Source organism: Micropterus dolomieu, linkage group LG22, assembly GCF_021292245.1.
Source record: "Micropterus dolomieu isolate WLL.071019.BEF.003 ecotype Adirondacks linkage group LG22, ASM2129224v1, whole genome shotgun sequence".
In the NCBI taxonomy this organism is placed as follows: domain Eukaryota; kingdom Metazoa; phylum Chordata; class Actinopteri; order Centrarchiformes; family Centrarchidae; genus Micropterus; species Micropterus dolomieu.
This window is the reverse complement of record NC_060171.1, coordinates 9,808,457-9,827,102: the sequence shown is the minus strand read 5'-3', so window position 1 is coordinate 9,827,102 and position 18,646 is coordinate 9,808,457. Positions and strand designations below refer to the sequence as shown.

The 18,646-nt window shown below is 39.1% G+C and overlaps 1 protein-coding gene across 2 annotated transcripts in view; it reads right to left on the bottom strand.

Moving 5' to 3' along the window:
* Nucleotides 1-778: 778 nt before the first annotated feature.
* syt12 (synaptotagmin XII) overlaps nt 779-18,646 on the bottom strand; it is a 28,775-nt gene continuing 10,907 nt past the window's right edge. For both annotated transcript variants that reach the window (XM_046038738.1, XM_046038739.1), the window contains 7 exons: nt 15,599-15,659; nt 14,366-14,559; nt 12,229-12,633; nt 6,814-7,029; nt 4,279-4,399; nt 3,698-3,831; nt 779-2,797 (listed from right to left, as the gene is read on the bottom strand). In XM_046038738.1, coding sequence (XP_045894694.1) covers nt 2,624-2,797; nt 3,698-3,831; nt 4,279-4,399; nt 6,814-7,029; nt 12,229-12,633; nt 14,366-14,559; nt 15,599-15,644 — 1,290 coding nt within the window. In that variant the 5' untranslated portion in view covers nt 15,645-15,659 and the 3' untranslated portion in view covers nt 779-2,623. The remainder of the gene's footprint in view (nt 2,798-3,697; nt 3,832-4,278; nt 4,400-6,813; nt 7,030-12,228; nt 12,634-14,365; nt 14,560-15,598; nt 15,660-18,646) is intronic.

Here is an 18,646-nt window from a genome sequence, read left to right as displayed (position 1 = left end):
CACTGCAGTTTTGTTTATTCTCTTTATATATAATACTAAACTTGTGGACACACCTTAAAGTGAAAAACACTACACCTCACATTAACACAGGCTCAAATGTTTATGTTGCCATTTCAAATAAACCTGTTCTGTACTTGTGTTTTATTTGTCCCAGTCTGCTTAGTATTTACATTTCTGTATTGCCTTGTCGAATAATGCATATAATTGTCTTGTGATATTGATAATATTCACTGCTTGATCATATTTTTGTGGTTAATAAAGTGTTTAAAAAAACTCAAATAAACCTGCTTGAAGGCCCAGGGCAAACATGAGCTATCTGCTCCCTAAAACCCCATTCCTCACAGATAGAGTTTCTATCCTGGACAACTAACTTACCTTTGCTTAATTTTGTATGCATCATATAAGAACAAAACAAAAGTAATTCAGTTCTTAAAACTAAAATTTGATAGAAGGACTCTTAAAGACAAATAATAAATCAAGATCCACCTTAAGGCCTTTGTCATATCAATTGATATTAAGCCTTTTTTTTTTGGCTCATTAAATTTAAATGAGCACAAATCAGCTGACACACAAAGACTGGAGTCTGTTGGATATCTAGGGTTCCTGGGCCCCTGGACAGTGCATGCCATTTCCACACTACCTTCTGTTTGTTTTACTTTAGGGATTTAATACTTTGAGCTTTTGAAATGTACAGGCAGTGTTTTCACAGATCAAGAAGAACTACACAGATGGCAGCAACTCAAGGACATTTGAACACGATAAACAAGTGGTCAGACTGTTACTGTTGAATTGCTTTTATTTCAAACAGCATTCACACAATACACTGTATTCTTGAGGCACATTCACATCAAGTGCTAAATAACTTCATGCATGGTCAAATGTAGGCTACAGCTTTGTTGAATGCAAATTGCTGATTGTAAATGAAAATATTGCTTTATTATTTGGCACAGTAGGAAATATTGTGTATTTATATGACCACAGGTGTGTTATTTTTGGACTGATTTTCAAAGTGAGGTGAGGAATGCGGTTAGAACCAAAAATGCAGAGTAGTTTATGCTTGAAAAAACAAACAAAAGTCACAACGATGCAATTAGGCTGATGATGCTTTTAGAGTTAGCAGGTTTTTTACATGATAATTCACATTCAAAAGTTACAACAAAACAGCACTGTTGCACAATGTTGTAGAGAATATCTCAGACAGATAAAAAGCCACCTTGACATTCTGACTTTTACAAGATCCATGTCACATTATCTTCATTTTAACCAAAACACTTGTTACAATATTACCATTCAGGCTTCAAGCTGCAAAGTGGGTCATATTGGTTTCAACCTAAAAAGATTCATTTGCAGGTATCTTAAAAGCTAAGAAGAGTGTGACAAATGCCTGGTAAAAAAAACAACAACAAAACCCTACAGATTAATCAGAATATCAAGGTGTTTCCTTTAACATAAAAGGAACTGTGAACCCATTTAAAGGGGTTAGTATACCTTACATCACAAGTTAAATTCCCAGAGGTGTTTTAATAATAATTAATTGATCAGCAGTGGTACTGTTGTTATACAGTGCAGTAGAAATTAAATTGGAGTTTGATCCTTATTATGAAGTATTATACTATGAAAAACATGATTTGCACCCAGGGGAAAAAATGGCAATGAATGAGAAGAATGTTGTAGTACACTATTTACACTGTTAAATATGCGTATGCAACTTGTATTGCACTATTCATGGTAAAAATAGAACAATGTAGAACAAATATGATATTTATATGCTAATTACATCTAATTTGGCCACCCTGTAACAACTGCTACAAATTATTTCACCTGGATAAGAGTACCTGGATATTTTTTAAAAGCACAATAAATACTGAACAAACCAAAACCTCTTTTATTTGTCAGTCTCACTGTTAACAAATTACACAAGCAAATCCAATAGAGCTAACTCAACTGGGCTCTAAAACCGCTACGAAATCAGTCAAGTAGGCGCAATCAATGACTAGATTGAAAAGACAAATGAGTGTTTTCCTGAAAGAGAAGCGATTTCACCCCTCCGTCCAGTCATTCATTCTCTACACAGCTTTAACGGGCTACAACCAGAGTAGGCACCATGCAGGGAGGGGGTCACACCTGCCACAGCTGGGCTCATTTTGTTAATTATAAACTCACTGAAAACTTAAATTTCTGGTCAAGTATCCACATATTCATGTCTCCTTTGATGCTGTTATAGTGGAGAATCAGGATTCAGCCCAATTCCCAAGATAAAAGGGACATGGTAAGGATGTAGGACGCACACCATTTGAAAACTCATCAGTTACTTTTAGTTTGTAATTTGGGTAATTTGGGATTTGCACTGTTCCTTCCTGAATGCCACCCTCACCCATAATGCACCCGAGCAAGAATGAGGCTAAACACCAAAGAAAGGATTTAAGTGGATACCCTGTTCAAGGTCAAACACTGGCTTTTTAAGATTCCTCCCTCTTACATGAAGATAATGTGTTTCCTCCTATTTGTTACTCACCAGCAGAGTGACACATAGCACACACCAAATAAGGGGAGAGGTGAAAGGAACGTGAAGAAGCTAGTGTTTTACTTGAAAGAGGTCGAGTATGTATGAGTGCAGAGAGGACTAGATCCTCCGCAGAGGGTGCCACATGGACACGGGCTTCCTCAGAGTGGCCAACATCTGGTTCCAGTGGGTGATCCCCATCCCACTGGCCTCGGGTCCGATGATCACGTGACCCAGATTCTCGCCCCGGCCGTCGTCTGTGGTCTCTGCCACCGTCACCCTCAGGGAGAGTTCCTGCAAACAGTACAGCATGGTTACACAACCTGCTGTGTAAGCATGACGCAGCAACATCTTGACAGCATGGTTTATCCATATCTTTATGGAATCAGTTAAACACGTGTAACAACAACAATTGCTATTTTTATTGTTTTTGGCATTTTAAGCTCAGCACCTTTTACTCACATTTAATTTTACCACTGTTTTTCTCATTTTGTCAACAAACAGAAGTGTAAGAGAAATTACATCCTTGGGCTTTAAAAATGTTTATAGACTGATCAGTCCACCACTCCGGTCCTGAAGGCAGAAAATATTCACCATTGGACGATGCCATGAATTTTGTGCAGACGTTCATGGACACCAGAGGATGAATCCTAAGGACTTCAGTGATCCTCTGACTTTTCCTGTAGAGTCACCATGAGCTCTACATTTGTGGTTATGAGGGAAATGTTTTGACAACTATTGGATGGATTGCCATAAAATGTGGAACATACATTCCCCTAAGGATATGTTGCAATAACTTTGGTGATCTGATTACTTTTCCTCTAGCTTCAGCATCTCCATCAGGTCAAAATTTTAATTTGTCCAGGTTTATGAATGAATTCATGCAAATCTAATGACATTCTAATCAGCTGCAGCTGTGTTTTTTGTTTAGTAAAAATTAGCAGCTGTCAGCTTGCTACATGTTAAACTAAGATGGTGAACATGGTAAAGATTATACCTGCTTAACGTCAGCATGTTCATTATAGAAATTATTGTGAACTCCATACAGTCCGCTTGATATGTTGCCGCATGTGCATACCTGTCTGCATGTAACTACACATGTTCATTTTGTTGCTTTAGTTATTTAAGTACTGTTAGAGTTACTATTGGCAATCCTGATTTATTATTCTGTTTTCGCACAGTCTTAAGTGTCACCTGCAGGACAATAGACGGCACAGAGAAGATCATGGCTTCATTGAAGATGGGGTTCGTGTCGTCCCTTTTGGTGGAAGTCTTCTTCTTGCTGATCTTCCTGCCATCTTGCAGGAGATACACTTTGACAAACGGATCTGATAACGAGAATCAGTCAATAACATTATGACTACCCCAGCTACATGTTTCCAAACATAAATATCCCCACACACAGTCTGTAGAGCATGCAATAAACACAATTAGCTCTGTGGATGAAAATGACAGTGTTTCAGTACGTGACCTTTATCGGTCCAATGTTAGTGTGACAAGTCATTTAAGTTGCATTTGCCTTTCCGTATGAGGATACATTTATTTTCTGGGAGTTGACATTAAGAGTCTGTTATTATTGAGTCAGGCAGTACTGTGTTCTGTTGCGGGATATGACTGATTTTGAAAAATGGTGACAGATTCAAGGGCCGACAGACAAGGACAGACAAATTCATATGTAGTTCATACAAAGAGAAACAGTCACACACTAGTAGGTAGCTCCCATTCACACACACTTACAAATAATACACAAAAACACACTACAACAAACAAACGACCTGCAGTGTTTTTGCCATTGGTCCACACCAGGTTCTTGCACTTGGCCACAACCACTGTGAGGCGCTCTGCTGTCGGTAAATAGCTGAGAGACAACAGGATCTCCCCAACTGCATCCACAGCCTGTGGAGTCATACCACAGCATGGCAGACATTAAATCTAACATCAAATGTGCCAGTCTAGTTGATGCTTTGAGAGAAAGCACCTTCCACAATCATGATTTCTTTCACACAAAAGCAAATATCTACCTGCACAGTACTCTAGAGCTTTCACTACTGCTGTGGGTTTGATTTGATTAAATTATCTTGTGGTACACTGCTTACACATCTTTAAATTAAATAGAGCTGTCTTCAAATTAAAGCAGTCACATAATGTAAATGCTAACGCAAATGAACGGTGAAATGAAATATCATAAACAGGCTTATTAGTAAATGTAATCACACAATAAATTAGTTAAACTGAAACTACTTTTTAAAATTGTTATTCCATTTTGTTAGTTCATATTGGCTAATTTAATGATCCTTTTTAAAATTTGGGATTTATTGTGCATAATTTTATAATTGAACACATTAAAAGCCTATATTTCTTCCATTTGAACAGTCTTAATAGTGACATTAATGATTAGAAACTTTTAAATGTTCAGTGTCTTAGTTTCAAAATTTATTATGATTACACGTGATGAATTGGAAACAAAAATAAAGGCATGATAGATTTACTTATATAGGTTTTAAAAATACATATCCAGAGTCCAGGGCATGTGTGTAGCTAATAAATAATACACAATCATGTGTCCTAATATATGAAAATAATAGTCAAGTTGCAGTGATGTAAAGTAACTACACACATTACTGAAGTACTGTACTTCAGTACAATTTTGAGGTTTTGTACTTTACGCAAGTATTTCCATTTTCTGTTACTTTATACTTCTATTCCACTACATTTACATAAAAACACACATGATAAGCGTATGAAATATATTGTTGAAACCTAAAGGTTCCTGACCTTTCTGCCTTGTGGCCTCTGACAGATCCTTTTGTTTAAGACATCTATGAGTTGTTAGCACTTCCACCAAGTCCTCCCTCTAAACTTCTCACATGGTTTCATTTAAATAATTATAAGAAGCCCAAAGTTGTCAAATTATCAAATATTTCACACAAGACCAAAAGAGAATTTGTGTATACAGGCCTTAGCTTTTTCTTCTTCACATCTATAACCGCTAATCCTTTGCAGGGTCTTCAGGCCAACAGGTTTGAACCCATAACCTTATTGCTGTGAGGTAATAGTGCTAACCATGCTGCCCTTTCTTCTTTTCTCTCCCATAAATCTCATGACCCCTCTGATTCATTTTGTGGCACTTTGGAAGGGAACCACTGAACTAAAATAAAGTATGAACCATATAAACCGTATAAAGCAGCTAAAACAACTGTATAATGATGCTTACACATTGATGCATCAGTATTTGCAATCTAATATTATTATATATACAATAATGTGTGTCCTTAGGTGTGGATGTGAGTGTGAGTGCTTGTCTGTCTATGTGTGGCCCTGCGATGGACTGGCGACCTGTCCAGGGTGTAGCCCGCCTTTCGTCCGATGTCAGCTGGGATTGGCTCCAGCCCCCCCGCGACCCTGTATGCAGGATAAGCGGTTGGGGGCAATGGATGGATGGAAAATAATGTGTTATGGTCCCCTTTTATTTTGCTACTTTAAGTATATTTAGCTGATGATACTTAAGTACTTTTACTTTAAGCTGGAACTTTACATATATATTAAGTTAACACAATGCTGATTAACTCTATCACCGCCAGGTAAGTGTATTCGTACTATACAAGAGTTTTTAAATCTGGCGACACACTCACACTGGCAAACTAGTTGTAACGTGTTTTATGCCAACTGGCAATTATTGGTCTGCCAGAGCGAGAAATTGGGGGAGTAACTGCAGCGCCAGCAGCAACTCAGTATGGCAGAGCCTATTTGTCATGAGTGTGTGTTGAAAGTGCTGTGTAATTGTATTTGAGTACTTTCACACTAGGTATTTGCTCTATTACTTAAGTGAAGGATCACTTTTTCCATCACTTTCCTGTTGGAGGCAGAGGACACATTTCTTCTGCCGAGTACATTAATTAAAAAACATCAATTATTTACATTTGCCCACCTGGTGAACTGAATTAAAACAATGATATCAGTATCAGTGTTTATTTTAATTGACTACATTACTAATAACATATTTTTTCAGATACTCTTTAATCAGTTATGTGTAACATTTTGCAGGCAATCCACTCATCTAAACTTTTATTAGATTATTTATTGAATATGACATGTACTTTTGCTGAACGTCCAGCAGAGGTTCTCAGACACCACCATGCTTTCTAACACATTAAAGTGTATACAGGATTTAGAAACTTTAATTTACAGTAGGAGGAAGAACATGTCACACTGGAAATGTGACTAAAATCCCAAACTGTGGAATCTATCATAGCATTATTTGTCTGTATTGCAAATTGAGCCCTATGACACATTACAGTATTGTAGCTTACCTTATTGACATCTTGCAGGTAGAGCCAGGCATTGAATGGTCTGATAGTCAGGTCCAGATCTGACAGCTTGAGATCCGCTACCCCCGCGCTGATGTTTCTCTCGTCAGCATCGATACCGAAAGCCGCAAAACGCAGGCTGTACTCCTCCAGCGTGGACAAGTCCATGGGGATGGAGTAGTGCTCGTCAAAAATCACAGTGAATGCATTCGTCTGGACCTGTGAGAGACAAAAGATAGTAGAAATGTAGCAATGAAAGCATCCACCTCTCAGGTAATGTAACGTCAAAGCAATGTCAAAGTTGACTGTTACTGATGGTTTATATAAACACAGAGGTGTTTGCAATGATTGTAAGTTTAAGGCAATATTCTAACTAAGAAAATATGTAGTGTGTACTGTCACATGTTAGGCTCTTCATCCTCTCCCTGACTAGCTCACCTACAGAGTCAACCTATGAAACACAACATGGTCGAACACTTTCTATTTCTTTGATGATAACTCACCCAATTCTGGTCCACACAGGCAGCCTAGATCCTTGTGGATCCATAGTCTATCTTAGCTTACATTCATTTACTTTCTAAAAGCCCTTACCAAAGCATCATATACAGACCTCATACAGATTTTTTAAAAGAAGTTATTCTCAGCTTTTAGAACTGGAGAGAGAGAGAGACTTGGAGATCTACAGCAGGATAGGCCAAAATCAATGTGTTGATGCAATTTCAGAAATATATAGAAGTGTTCTTTCAATTACAGCACAAAACATTTTAAAACGTAGAAGAAAAGCTGCCATAACATGTATTATGGAAGTCTCTTTTGTTATGAACAACTCTCTACTGAAGCAATAGTAGCTATAAAACTTCAAGCCAGTGTGTGCTGTGGACTATCCATAGTAATGGGAACATTGTCTCTGGAAAGTCATGTTGCTGTGGAAATTTTTTAATGCAATTTTTCATTGTTATTAGCACCACAAACTAAATTCTATTCACCTTCATTATATTAGGTTAGAGCCGGAAATCTCAGAGACAGATGGGCTGTCTTTAAACTGTTCAGACTGTAAATACCAAAGTTAATCAATTCATAACATGCATAATTCATAATGGCTTACTGTTCATTCTGTGTACATCTCTCATTGCTATTGATATATTATTATAGTATTTCTGTTAGATGCCAAACTCCAAAGTTGTTGTACTGGTGCTATTTGTATTGTAAAGACAATAATCAAATCTAATCAAATCTCTTCAAATCTTGTCAAACAAAACCAAAATGATCTGGGTAAATGAGTTTTGTAATTGCACCAACCCTTTCTTGTTCAAAGTAGACTGCAAAGCCATAAAACTGCACTGAGCTCAATATATGCAAAATGTGTGATTTTATCGGAAGAATATCTGACATACTTTAGATGACACTGCAGACAGGGAGTAACATTTTTGCTTTTCCAAGTTACCTGATAAATGTTTGTTGTTTGCATTGTTGGGAACTTTAAGAGCACAAAGTCATAGCGGACACTTTCCCTACCATGTATACATAATAGAAATGTTTGCATATTTCCAAACACATTCTTTCACTCTACTGCTACAAGATGTTTTTACTCGTATCCTCCTGGAAAAAAACACGAGCAAAAACATCTGCGTGGCATGAAAACAACCTTTTGTGAGTGTTTTCGGGCAACCCGCCTCATAACCATGTGGATCCAGAATACGAGTCACCATTCACTTTCTTTTCTTGACAACCAAAACTGCTTTTACAATGAAAAAGACCGTCTGAAGGCAGTTTGGCCTGGCCAGCAGAGCACACTTTAGATCAACGTAAGAGATTCTGCAGCCACAGCCAAAGTGATCAGCATTTGCCTTGTGGCTAATGCAGTTTTTAGATCATCAGATGCTACAGCACGTGCTGACACAAGGGTTTACAAAGTGGTCAGAAGTTACTAGGCAACTAGTAAACGTGCAGAGGAGTGTGCATTTATTAATAGCCCTTTTTCACACCAGCGTTTGTTCTTGAAGTGTGAGTAAGGAATATTTCTACTAAATGTATCTTAAATAAACACTGTACCTTTCATACAGATACAGTGAAACAGAATAAAACAACATAACCATGTGCTGTGCAAGATCACCAGGAGCTGTTTTTGATTAATCATAAAACAACTCGCTATACAATACAATAATTGTGAATTCAGAGCACACGGTCTGCAAATCAGCCCGTGGGGCCGACCTTGGATTGTACCTAACATCAAACAGCTGAATAGCATCATAACCATACATCTAACACACACAGAATCCAGACAAGGCCCTGCCGCAGCTGCTGCTCCTGTGTAAATATCTACGTTAAGATAAGCATCAAAAGCAGGCAGTATCTTTCTACCAGCCCAACACACAGATCTGCACTCTTGCACAATATGAGAATACCTCTCTGCACTGTTAGGCTTATTGCTTGGGGGATAACAAGGGTGATGTGTGTGGTGAAAATGAGTCAATAAAAGTGAGCTGGTGTGTGTGCGCGCGCGCACGTCTGAGTCTGTGTGTTATATGTAGACAAAGAATGGGAGAATGAGAAAAGACTGGAATACACATCATTAGAGGCAAAATAAAAGCAAGAAGCAGTGACAACAAATAAGTGGGGGGAAAAAAGAGGTGAGAGGAGACTGGGATGAAAGAGGGAGTGATAGACAAGTGAAACAAAACAGTGACAACAAAGACATGCTGGAGACAAAAAGAGGAGCCAGAGGAAAGCACAGGAAAACAGAGAGAGGGAGAGAGAGAAAAGCGGTCTTGACCATCGGGGCGAGTGGAGCTGATGTCAGCATTTCCTTTGGTCTTCACCACTCCTCGATATTAAAGACGGAGCCACTGAAGCCACTGCATCAGTGATGGCTCCATTATTATTACGCCTCAGCCTGAATGCATTAATACAACAAAACAGCATGTTTAAGTAAGGGAAGCCCTGGTGAGTTTGTGTGTCGTCCCTGTTGGCCCGCACAAAGTGTGCAATACCAGTCATACAAGGCACAGAGCCGATGACTCACAGCCAGGCAGGGATTAGTGATTTTTCTGGCAACGTCTTGCTAAGAGCAGAAGGCAAGTGGCAGGTGTAGCAGATGGAGGAATGTATAGACCTGTTCTCTTCCTGTCTGAAATGGTCAGTTCATATCAGAATCAAGCTTTTTATAACATTGTTTTAGTGTAGAATGTGAAGAGCACATTTCTGGCAGAAAAAGAAAAAAGTACAATATGTATGATAAAAACAAAAATATTAATGCGAAGTCAAACACAACGACAGAAATTTGACTTAATACAATATAATAGTAAATCACAATTATGAGATAGTAACTTACTATTTAAAATATGGTAAATACATAATAAAAAGAATTACCTTTTATAGGGTTCAGGTTAAGAGAGTCATAGTGCAATAAAATACAAATAATTCATATTTTTAAAGAGAGCAATTTAACAGCTGAAACTGTAAGTACATATGCAGTAAAAGCACTGAATTAAAAAAAACTCATAAAGGTAATGCAATTCTAAAATAATGTCTTTAAGGAGAGATTTAAGAAAAATAATTTAGATTTTTTTTTTCTGGTAAAATAGGCTTCCATACATTGTATCACAATGTACACTTTTTTCGGGATGTTAATTGAGAAAAAATTTATGGACAAAAACAGAAATATCTGTTTTTGAGTTATTAGAAAAATTAATGAAATACCTGAAGAATCTATGTGCTTCATCACATTGTCTTGCTTATTGGTTTGCAGCGTTAGTATGGTTAAAAAAAAGGCCAGTGGTTTATCACCCAACCATATCATCTAATCTCCACTCCACTTCATAATATTGTGATCCTAATCAACATTTTAAGCTGAGCGAACTGAAAAGGAATCACTTGTCATTGTAAGGATTGCTAAAAGTCGCAACTTAAAAAATGCCTCATCCACATATGATCATCATTATAACCTAAATTGGTGGTAAACACAGGTCACAGGTTAAATTTCAAAGTGAGTGAAGTGAAAGTCAGTCACTTCTTCTCCTAATGAAGGTAAAGGAAGTGAAATCAACCTTCCTGACTACATCCAGCTCCCAGGGGGTTCGCCGTTCAAGTAAATGAAATGGCCTCATTCCATCAGACGGGAAACGATTGGCTTGTCAAGCTGCACGATCAAGCCTCAGACCTCAATGTCTCTTTCTAAAATTCAGCCAAGGCTAAAATCTTCAACACAGTTCAAGCAAGCCAAAGCTGCCCCCTGAGCAAGAAAAGCCACAGCCTCACACTGCTCTCCCACAACGCCAGGAGCAACTTTTATCTTCAGTCCTTTGCCCAAGTTCAGTCGTCACAGCTTAACTGCTAATTACCCATCCGAGAAGCGGTTTCTTTCATTTTCTTTCCCTCAGTCTAGAATCTCTGCTCCCATTAGTAGTCTAGTGGCAGTTATGCTGAAAGTCTCCAGTCCCATTTTTTTTACAATAATGGGAGCTAACGAGGAACTGCCCCATCTTTAACGATCATATGTTTGAAACACTAAAAAGTTTCCACTGCCTTTACTTATCATGAACATAAGTATAGCCATGTTTGCACATGCATTCACATACTATAGTGCTAAAGTGAGTGTGTTTTTTTTTTATCACTGTGAATTTAAACCCTTTGTGTTTTGGACTGTTGGTGTGACAAACAATCAACTAATGATAGCGGCGTGGCTCTAGGGAAGGCAATGTCGGTCTGTTGGTCTGCTCACCACTTTGGTCCTGGACTGAAGCATCTCAACAACTATAAGATGGATTATCATAAAACTTGGTTCCGATGTCCACCATGACACATTGTGTGTATCCTTGAGGTCTAACAAAGGTGTCTTTCCTTCCTTATAAAACATTTGCAAAGCTGATTATTTGAACTTTGAAACATGCTTTCTTTTTAACAACAATGGTAACTTTCTAGCTCTGCCTATTTTCTGGCTCTACATTTCTTGCTACATTAGGACTACCTATAGATTACCTGCAGGCATGTGTGTCCTCGCGCACATTCATGAGACTTATAAATTGGGATCCCACTTGTAAAAGCACTGCTCAGTAACATTACTGGTGATCAGAAACTCCACCAGGAACCTGTATGTGATTCATTCCCTAATCTCTACATAACTAACCTCTCATTATAACCCTCTAATCACTATCAGAGAGACACTGTCGGTCCACCAGGTGCAAAGTCCAATCTAAACTTAAAACCAGTCCTGAAAAAAATCACATCATGATCAGACCACAAGGTGTGACTGAGAATGTAAGCGTCACTTATAATTTTACTATTTCCGAGGTCACGCTTTTACATTCATGTCCTAGTGAAACACATCTTGCCACTTCACTGGTTTTTCCTTTCTGTCTTATTTCTTTTGTGAAGACATATTATAAGCACAGAAAGACGATAACACAACAGCTTCCTTACCCTTGTGACTCCCACATTGAGCTCCTCTGGCCCCAGTGAGACTCTGATGAAGCAGCCAGGGAAGTCTCCCTCCTCCCTCTCCAGCAGGTCTTTTCCCTGGTGCAGACTGAGGTGCAGCATTCCTGTTCCCTGGCCCGGGTGCCTTGATGGCTCAAACTCTAGTGTCACTTCCAACTGGCCGACTGTGAAGTCGTGGCCGAAGTTGTTGGCGATGGAGGAGATTGAGCTGAGTGAGTCGGTGGAGATGGATCGGTTAAGCTGGGCCATGCCGGTTGGGTCCAGCTCCCTGCTCATCAGCTCCAAATGGCCCAGGTCCCTGAAACCATCCGGGGTGTCGCCGAGGGCCAGGCTGGGTTTGCGGCTGGAGGTGGTGGAGGTCCGCCGGTGGTTGTTGGCAGCCACTCGCTTCAGGGAGGAGTCAAGTAAGGGATCAAGAATATTTTAAAGGTACTGAGACTGAAAAATAAAAATCTGCCTCAGAGTTAATTGTTTGAAACTACAGGAAGAACTCCATTGTTTGTTCTGTGTCAAAACACAGTACAACCAAAGGTTTTCAGATTTATTTTACACTTCACACACAATCAAATATAGTATTCCATGGCAAAATAATAAAATGAGTTTTAGTAATGAGCAAAGAAACATAATTTTTCCAAAAACCAGAAAATGTGGCAGGTAATTTGAAAGTTTAATCGTCAAATCAGCTTCATTCTTCTTCAATCTCTAATCTAATTTTTTATCAATATCAACTGTATTGAATGTTGTTCTGTCTGTCTTGCACTGTGAGCTCACCAAGGCAAGTTTCTAACTGTTGTGGAAATAAAGTGAGCCAGGTTCAGGTGTGACAAAGCAGTTTTGGAGGCGGATGAAGACTTACACTTTATGGTTTATTGAGACTTGGCAGAGGAGATACAGTACAACACATGCAACGCCAACACCAAATCTGTTCAATTCTGTGTGGGATATTTAACCTTCCTAAACCTAGAGACATTTTTATACATGTCTATACATGTGATTACCTAAGTTCATCTAAAGTCACGGTGCGTGTCATTCAAGCCACATGCAACACTTTTTACTCAGAGGCAGTAAGTCTGTAATGAGACAAAATTAAGATCATCAAGGCCTTTGGTTACCTAACAAATGAATAACATAGGACAAATGGATAATTGACATACAGTATGATCACCTTTCGAGTTAATATAATGAAATTTTAAGCAAAAACAGTTGCTTATTTACACAACAAGCAGATACAGAGCAACGTTATCATTCATTTGGAGTCATGTTTGTGGCCACCTTATAAAAATAAGTCTAATATTCACTCTGTTTTTGCTCTGTTCAGTTCTGGCTCTTAAGATGCTAAATGCTCCACCACGTTCAACAGCTAGTCTCTAACTGGGTCTGTCAGCTGTTTGGTGGCGTGCAGGTAGTGTACAGTCACTTTTTAGCTGAAAACAGCTGCCTGCTGTGAGAGCAGTGAACAAAAAAAACAAACTTTAATTCAGCTCTGTTCAACTCATTTTTCTCCTAGTACAATTGTAACAGCTTAAATCTGGAAACAAGGCAAAGTTGCTAACAAGGAATCTGAATGGGCAAGAAACACAAGCAGTCAGAAGATCAGGTTAGTCAAAAATATTTGGAAGTGAAAAAAAAGTTGATCAATGAATTTATTACCCAAATGTCTCAAATTGTCCTCCAGATCTCAGAATTGACTTTGGTTAGGTTACTTGTTATCATAACCAATACATATGAAGGCCACAATTACAAAATTAAGACCCAAATTGTAATAAACCAGAAGTATCTTTTAAGGTAGAGACTTTCAGTAATGTGCCATTGAGACCAAAGACTCTGAAGGTCGAATTAAAAGCTGACAAGTGAATTAACAAAAAACCTCCAGCCACAGGAAACTTTACTTTGAAATCAGCTGCTGCTGTCTTCAATTGGAAAGAAAACCGGCAGACTCTCGACCCTCCGCGCCACATGATTGCTCATCACTTGCTCCAAGGAAAGACTGATTGCTGAATTTCAACTTCAACTTCACAAAACCTCTCCCTCACTGTCTTATGGGCAAGTTTTAGAGTTATAAATATTTTGTGCACAATACTGATATTTTACATGTCAGTAGCATGAAATGAAAATATACCTTTTGTCTGACTTCTGAGAAAGAGGTTCCATATTTTTCCTGCAGATATCGATAGTCAAAGTTGGGGAAGGGGGATGGCGCGGGGAAGGTTCCAGATTTCCACAGCTTCCAGATGTTGAGCCCGGCCAAACACAGCAGCACGAGGAAGCCAACCAGGTAAAGCCCCGCCTCCCAGCCAGGCGGGTTACGCACCACTGAAACAGACAAACAAAAACGATGCTTAAACTTTCATTTCATCAATGGTAGAAGAAAGTTTGGCTCAGAACTGTCTATATTTGATGGAGGAGTTTGATCACCGGTGAAAGTGTAATATTTGAGTGAAACCAAGGACAATGATTGAACTAATGTGTCTCAGTTAAGCTGATTGAACTCACCTGAGCCTTTGGACTATAAAAACTGGCCCATGTATTCAGTCCAGTCACTCCCTTTGTACAGCTTACATCCATTCTGTGGCATCTTCTTTCGCTCCTCAACATCTACACAGCACATATGCCCCACATCCATGCATTGCTTACATTGTTGATATTGCTGATTTCCACACCTAATTGTTAATTTTGTTTACATTAGTTTAATTAATTATACATCTTTTAACAAAGTATCTTGCGTGGAATCCCTCCTTGTCACATTCCCTGAGCCGACAGTTTTTATTTTATGACCAGTAAGAGTGTTAACAAGTTAATCAGCCACTGTTTTAGGCCTTGTAATTTAGCACTGAGCATTGAGTTGTCATTGGGAGACTTTAGGATGCATAACGTATTATGTTAATTAGATAACAGTTTGGGACAAAATGGGACAGACAAATTGACAAGCCACTCTGAATTAAACGTCAGAGCATCACATGTTGCGCATGTCGAGAGGGGTTATGTGCCTGTGACAAACTGGATTTGTCAAGATGAACTGCTTCTGTGGGAGGACTTTGACAGGTTTATCTCTACTTTTTAACACAACAGATAAGCAAATTATAGGGCACAGTTAAAATGTTTTGTAACACTGGCTGCCTTCAGCAGGAGACAAGGTTGAAGGTGTTGTAAAACATGTGAATAAAGGTTCCAATAGCTGTCAAATAGACCTTGCAACACACACACAAAAATGCATACCATTGAATGAAAATCTACAGACAGCCTCGTCTCTCATAGTCTGATCCACGTACTTGCACACAAGGATACCCATGCAAAAAAAACCAGTAAAGCAATATGCAGTAACTGTCTGTGACATCCAGTGTTGTCCACTCACCACTCAGATGGTAGCCGGATATATCCCCACTTTGAGCAGAGGACATGATGCTGCAGCCAGCCTGAAAAAAACAAACATCCAAACAATCTGTTCAATTGACAGTTTTTGCCAGACTTACAGAACTACACAAAGAAAAATCACAGAACAAAAATTATTAAGGGTTATATGTCTATGAAGATTCTCAGTCATCCAGGTCATAGTTATCCAACGAAGGTTAAAATCAAGGGCAACTGGACTTGGTTGAAGATACTGGAAGACGTTTCGTCCCTCATCCAAAGGAAGAAGTCCTTTGGACTATATTAAGGGTTATACTTCCTATAAAAGATGTTGAATATGTAGCTGAAGGAACAATTAATTCTGTTTTGCAGAGTATAATTAAATGACATTTTCATACTTAGTACCAGCAACAAATTAAAAAACATTTGCTTTGGGCCATGGGGCAAAATGGGAATATCATGGGAACCTAATGCCTCCTGACATCCACTTCTGCTTCTGATACATAAACACAGAATGGGGTACATGCACAATAACAGGCATGCATAACAAGGGATGTCAGGGCTCTTGGTACATTTTTACATTTTTACACTGGGCATTGCACCAACCAACTAAAGAGTCCTTCAAGTAGAGGGAGGAAACCCATCAGTGAGATCCCCTGCTGAGGTGATTGGTTCAAATGACCTGTAGACCTTTGGCTTGGAGTGGCACGTAGGAAGCCTCCCCTACTCTAACAGGTTAATCTGACAACAAGTCCTAAAACCTCGTAAATAAAAATAGCCTACACCTTCTTGTATTTTTATCTACAAGTGAAAAGTACTTTCTACCTATCTCCCACACGTTTGATACAGAAGTGTGCAACTGTGCAGCTGCTTGACAATGCTTTTCCCAATGCTTCATCTGGATGTGATTCAGATGTTTTCTTTTGATACGATGTTTGTCCACAGTTTGAAATAAAGATTTTTTTTAAAAGGAAGAGCACGGTTCTTGCGTCAAAAAGGCTGTTTATTGGCACAACATAACTAAAAACGTTTTGTATTTTAAATAATTTTATTGCATTTTTTTAAGTAATCGATACCAAATGAGTAGCTTGTGAGTATCAAAGTATCGATACGGCAGTACTGATCCGTCCCGAGAGAAAAATTCAATGGAGGGCACACTCTACACAAACAATTCAATAAATCTCTAAAATCTCAAATAATAATACAGAATGTTGTTTCCAACGTGTGGATTTAGCTGCATGAGCATGTAGACTACAGTAATTTGACTGAAACTGTGCAATAAAAGACAAAACTTTTACTCCATAACAGTCGGGGACACTGAGGACTATTGTCTTCCTTTCACTGTAGGAAATTCCTTTTAACAGTAACATAAAGCACAGAGGAATTGAATGGTAGTCTACATGTGAAAGACACACTAATATTTTTTTAGTCATAGTGTACTGTGTGACCATCAGAAAATGTAACCCTAATTACAGTACAAGGCTTCTGGGTGAACTCATTGATTATACATTCACTGTAGAAGCATGACGCTATTACGTTTGTTTGGTTTACAATAAGAAATTAATTCAGTTGTCATGGTTCTTTTTTCTTAAAAATAGCAGCAAGGGCTGTTTCCACGAGACAAAAGACAACAGAATTTCCCTGCAACCCTCTCTTCCCCTGCAAACTGCAAAAAAATCCCATCCCCGAAAAAATACATGGGCGCTGGCGTGTGACTCATTCCTCTCCTCACCTACTCCCCGCTTGTTGGAATATCCCCATATGACAGCGGCTCGGGGGAAAGGGAGCATTCCACTAATGATATAGAAAAAGGTTGGTGGGGGAGTTAGGGTTGTGTGTGTGTGTTGGGGTGGGGGGTTGACTCAATTCTGCTGAGCGCTTTGCACACCACAGCCATGCAGGCCAATTTAAGTGGCTGACGCAGTGCAGGGCCCACTGACAGCTGCTGATACGCCATTAGAAAAGCATGGGGAATCTCTGGCAGAAAGGGAAGGGAACCCCCCCCCCCCCCACACACACACACACACACAAACTTGCCCCAGCCTCGCTCAGATCAGCTCGGCTTAAATTAATGAGAGCAGAGGAGGTCCCGAGGAATCTTAAGAGTAGGAAGAAGAATGGAAAGAGGAAGGAGGATCAGCAAGAGATGGAGAGAGAAAGAGAGAGCAAGACAATGTTTCAGACAGGTTTAGTAACTAGCAATGAGGAAGCGTGGGCGCTCTGGTCGCTCAGTGGGTTTAAGGCAGCAGGATACTAACAATGAAGTCCAACTTGCCTGAAATAGAAATACATTTGAAAACAAGGAGACACACTTACTGCAGCTCTGTAAAGTCTGTTCTTTTGAGCTCAGCACCAGTGCATTTGAAGAATTGGAAGTAATCTAATGATCAGTCAAAAAGGTACAATTATCCTCTTATATCCTACATCCTATTTCTATGTTTATTGTCCTAGGTAACGTTACACCTAGCTAAAACTTTTTTGCAGGGCTGCATTAAGCGATTGAAACGTTTCAAGTTCTGACTACAAAATAAGAGCACAAAGGTAGAAACAATGGCAGAATCTGAAGGATGAAGAACTTGCAGTGGAAATGGAGCTTTTCTGCATTACAACAGAAAACAGTTCTTCTCAAGTTAAACAGAATTTGGACAACAAGCACCTTTTTTCTGTTTAAAAAGGTATTCCTGCAATAAGTCATCTACCAGCTGAAGGCTTGGAATTACATTTCCGCAGATCTACACAGAGAAGGTAGTGTTATGGGTAATCATAAATTGCAGAGGCCCAGAGGAGCCAATGAACACAACTCCCAAATCTCAACAATGAATTGTGTGGCCCTGCATGTCAAATACGCTGACTGGTTGGTCCAAGTTCCTGTCTGGAGGTGTGTTTAAAATGGAACGCAAATGTCACCTGTGCATATTCACTTGTGTGAGAAGTGTTTTCCAGCCCTAAGATGGATCTCCTGCACGCTGCCGTCGACAGCGAAGAATATAATGAAGCTTGTCACCTTTGTTGCTTGTTATCCCTTTTCTTTCCCAATTTCATCGTCACTGTC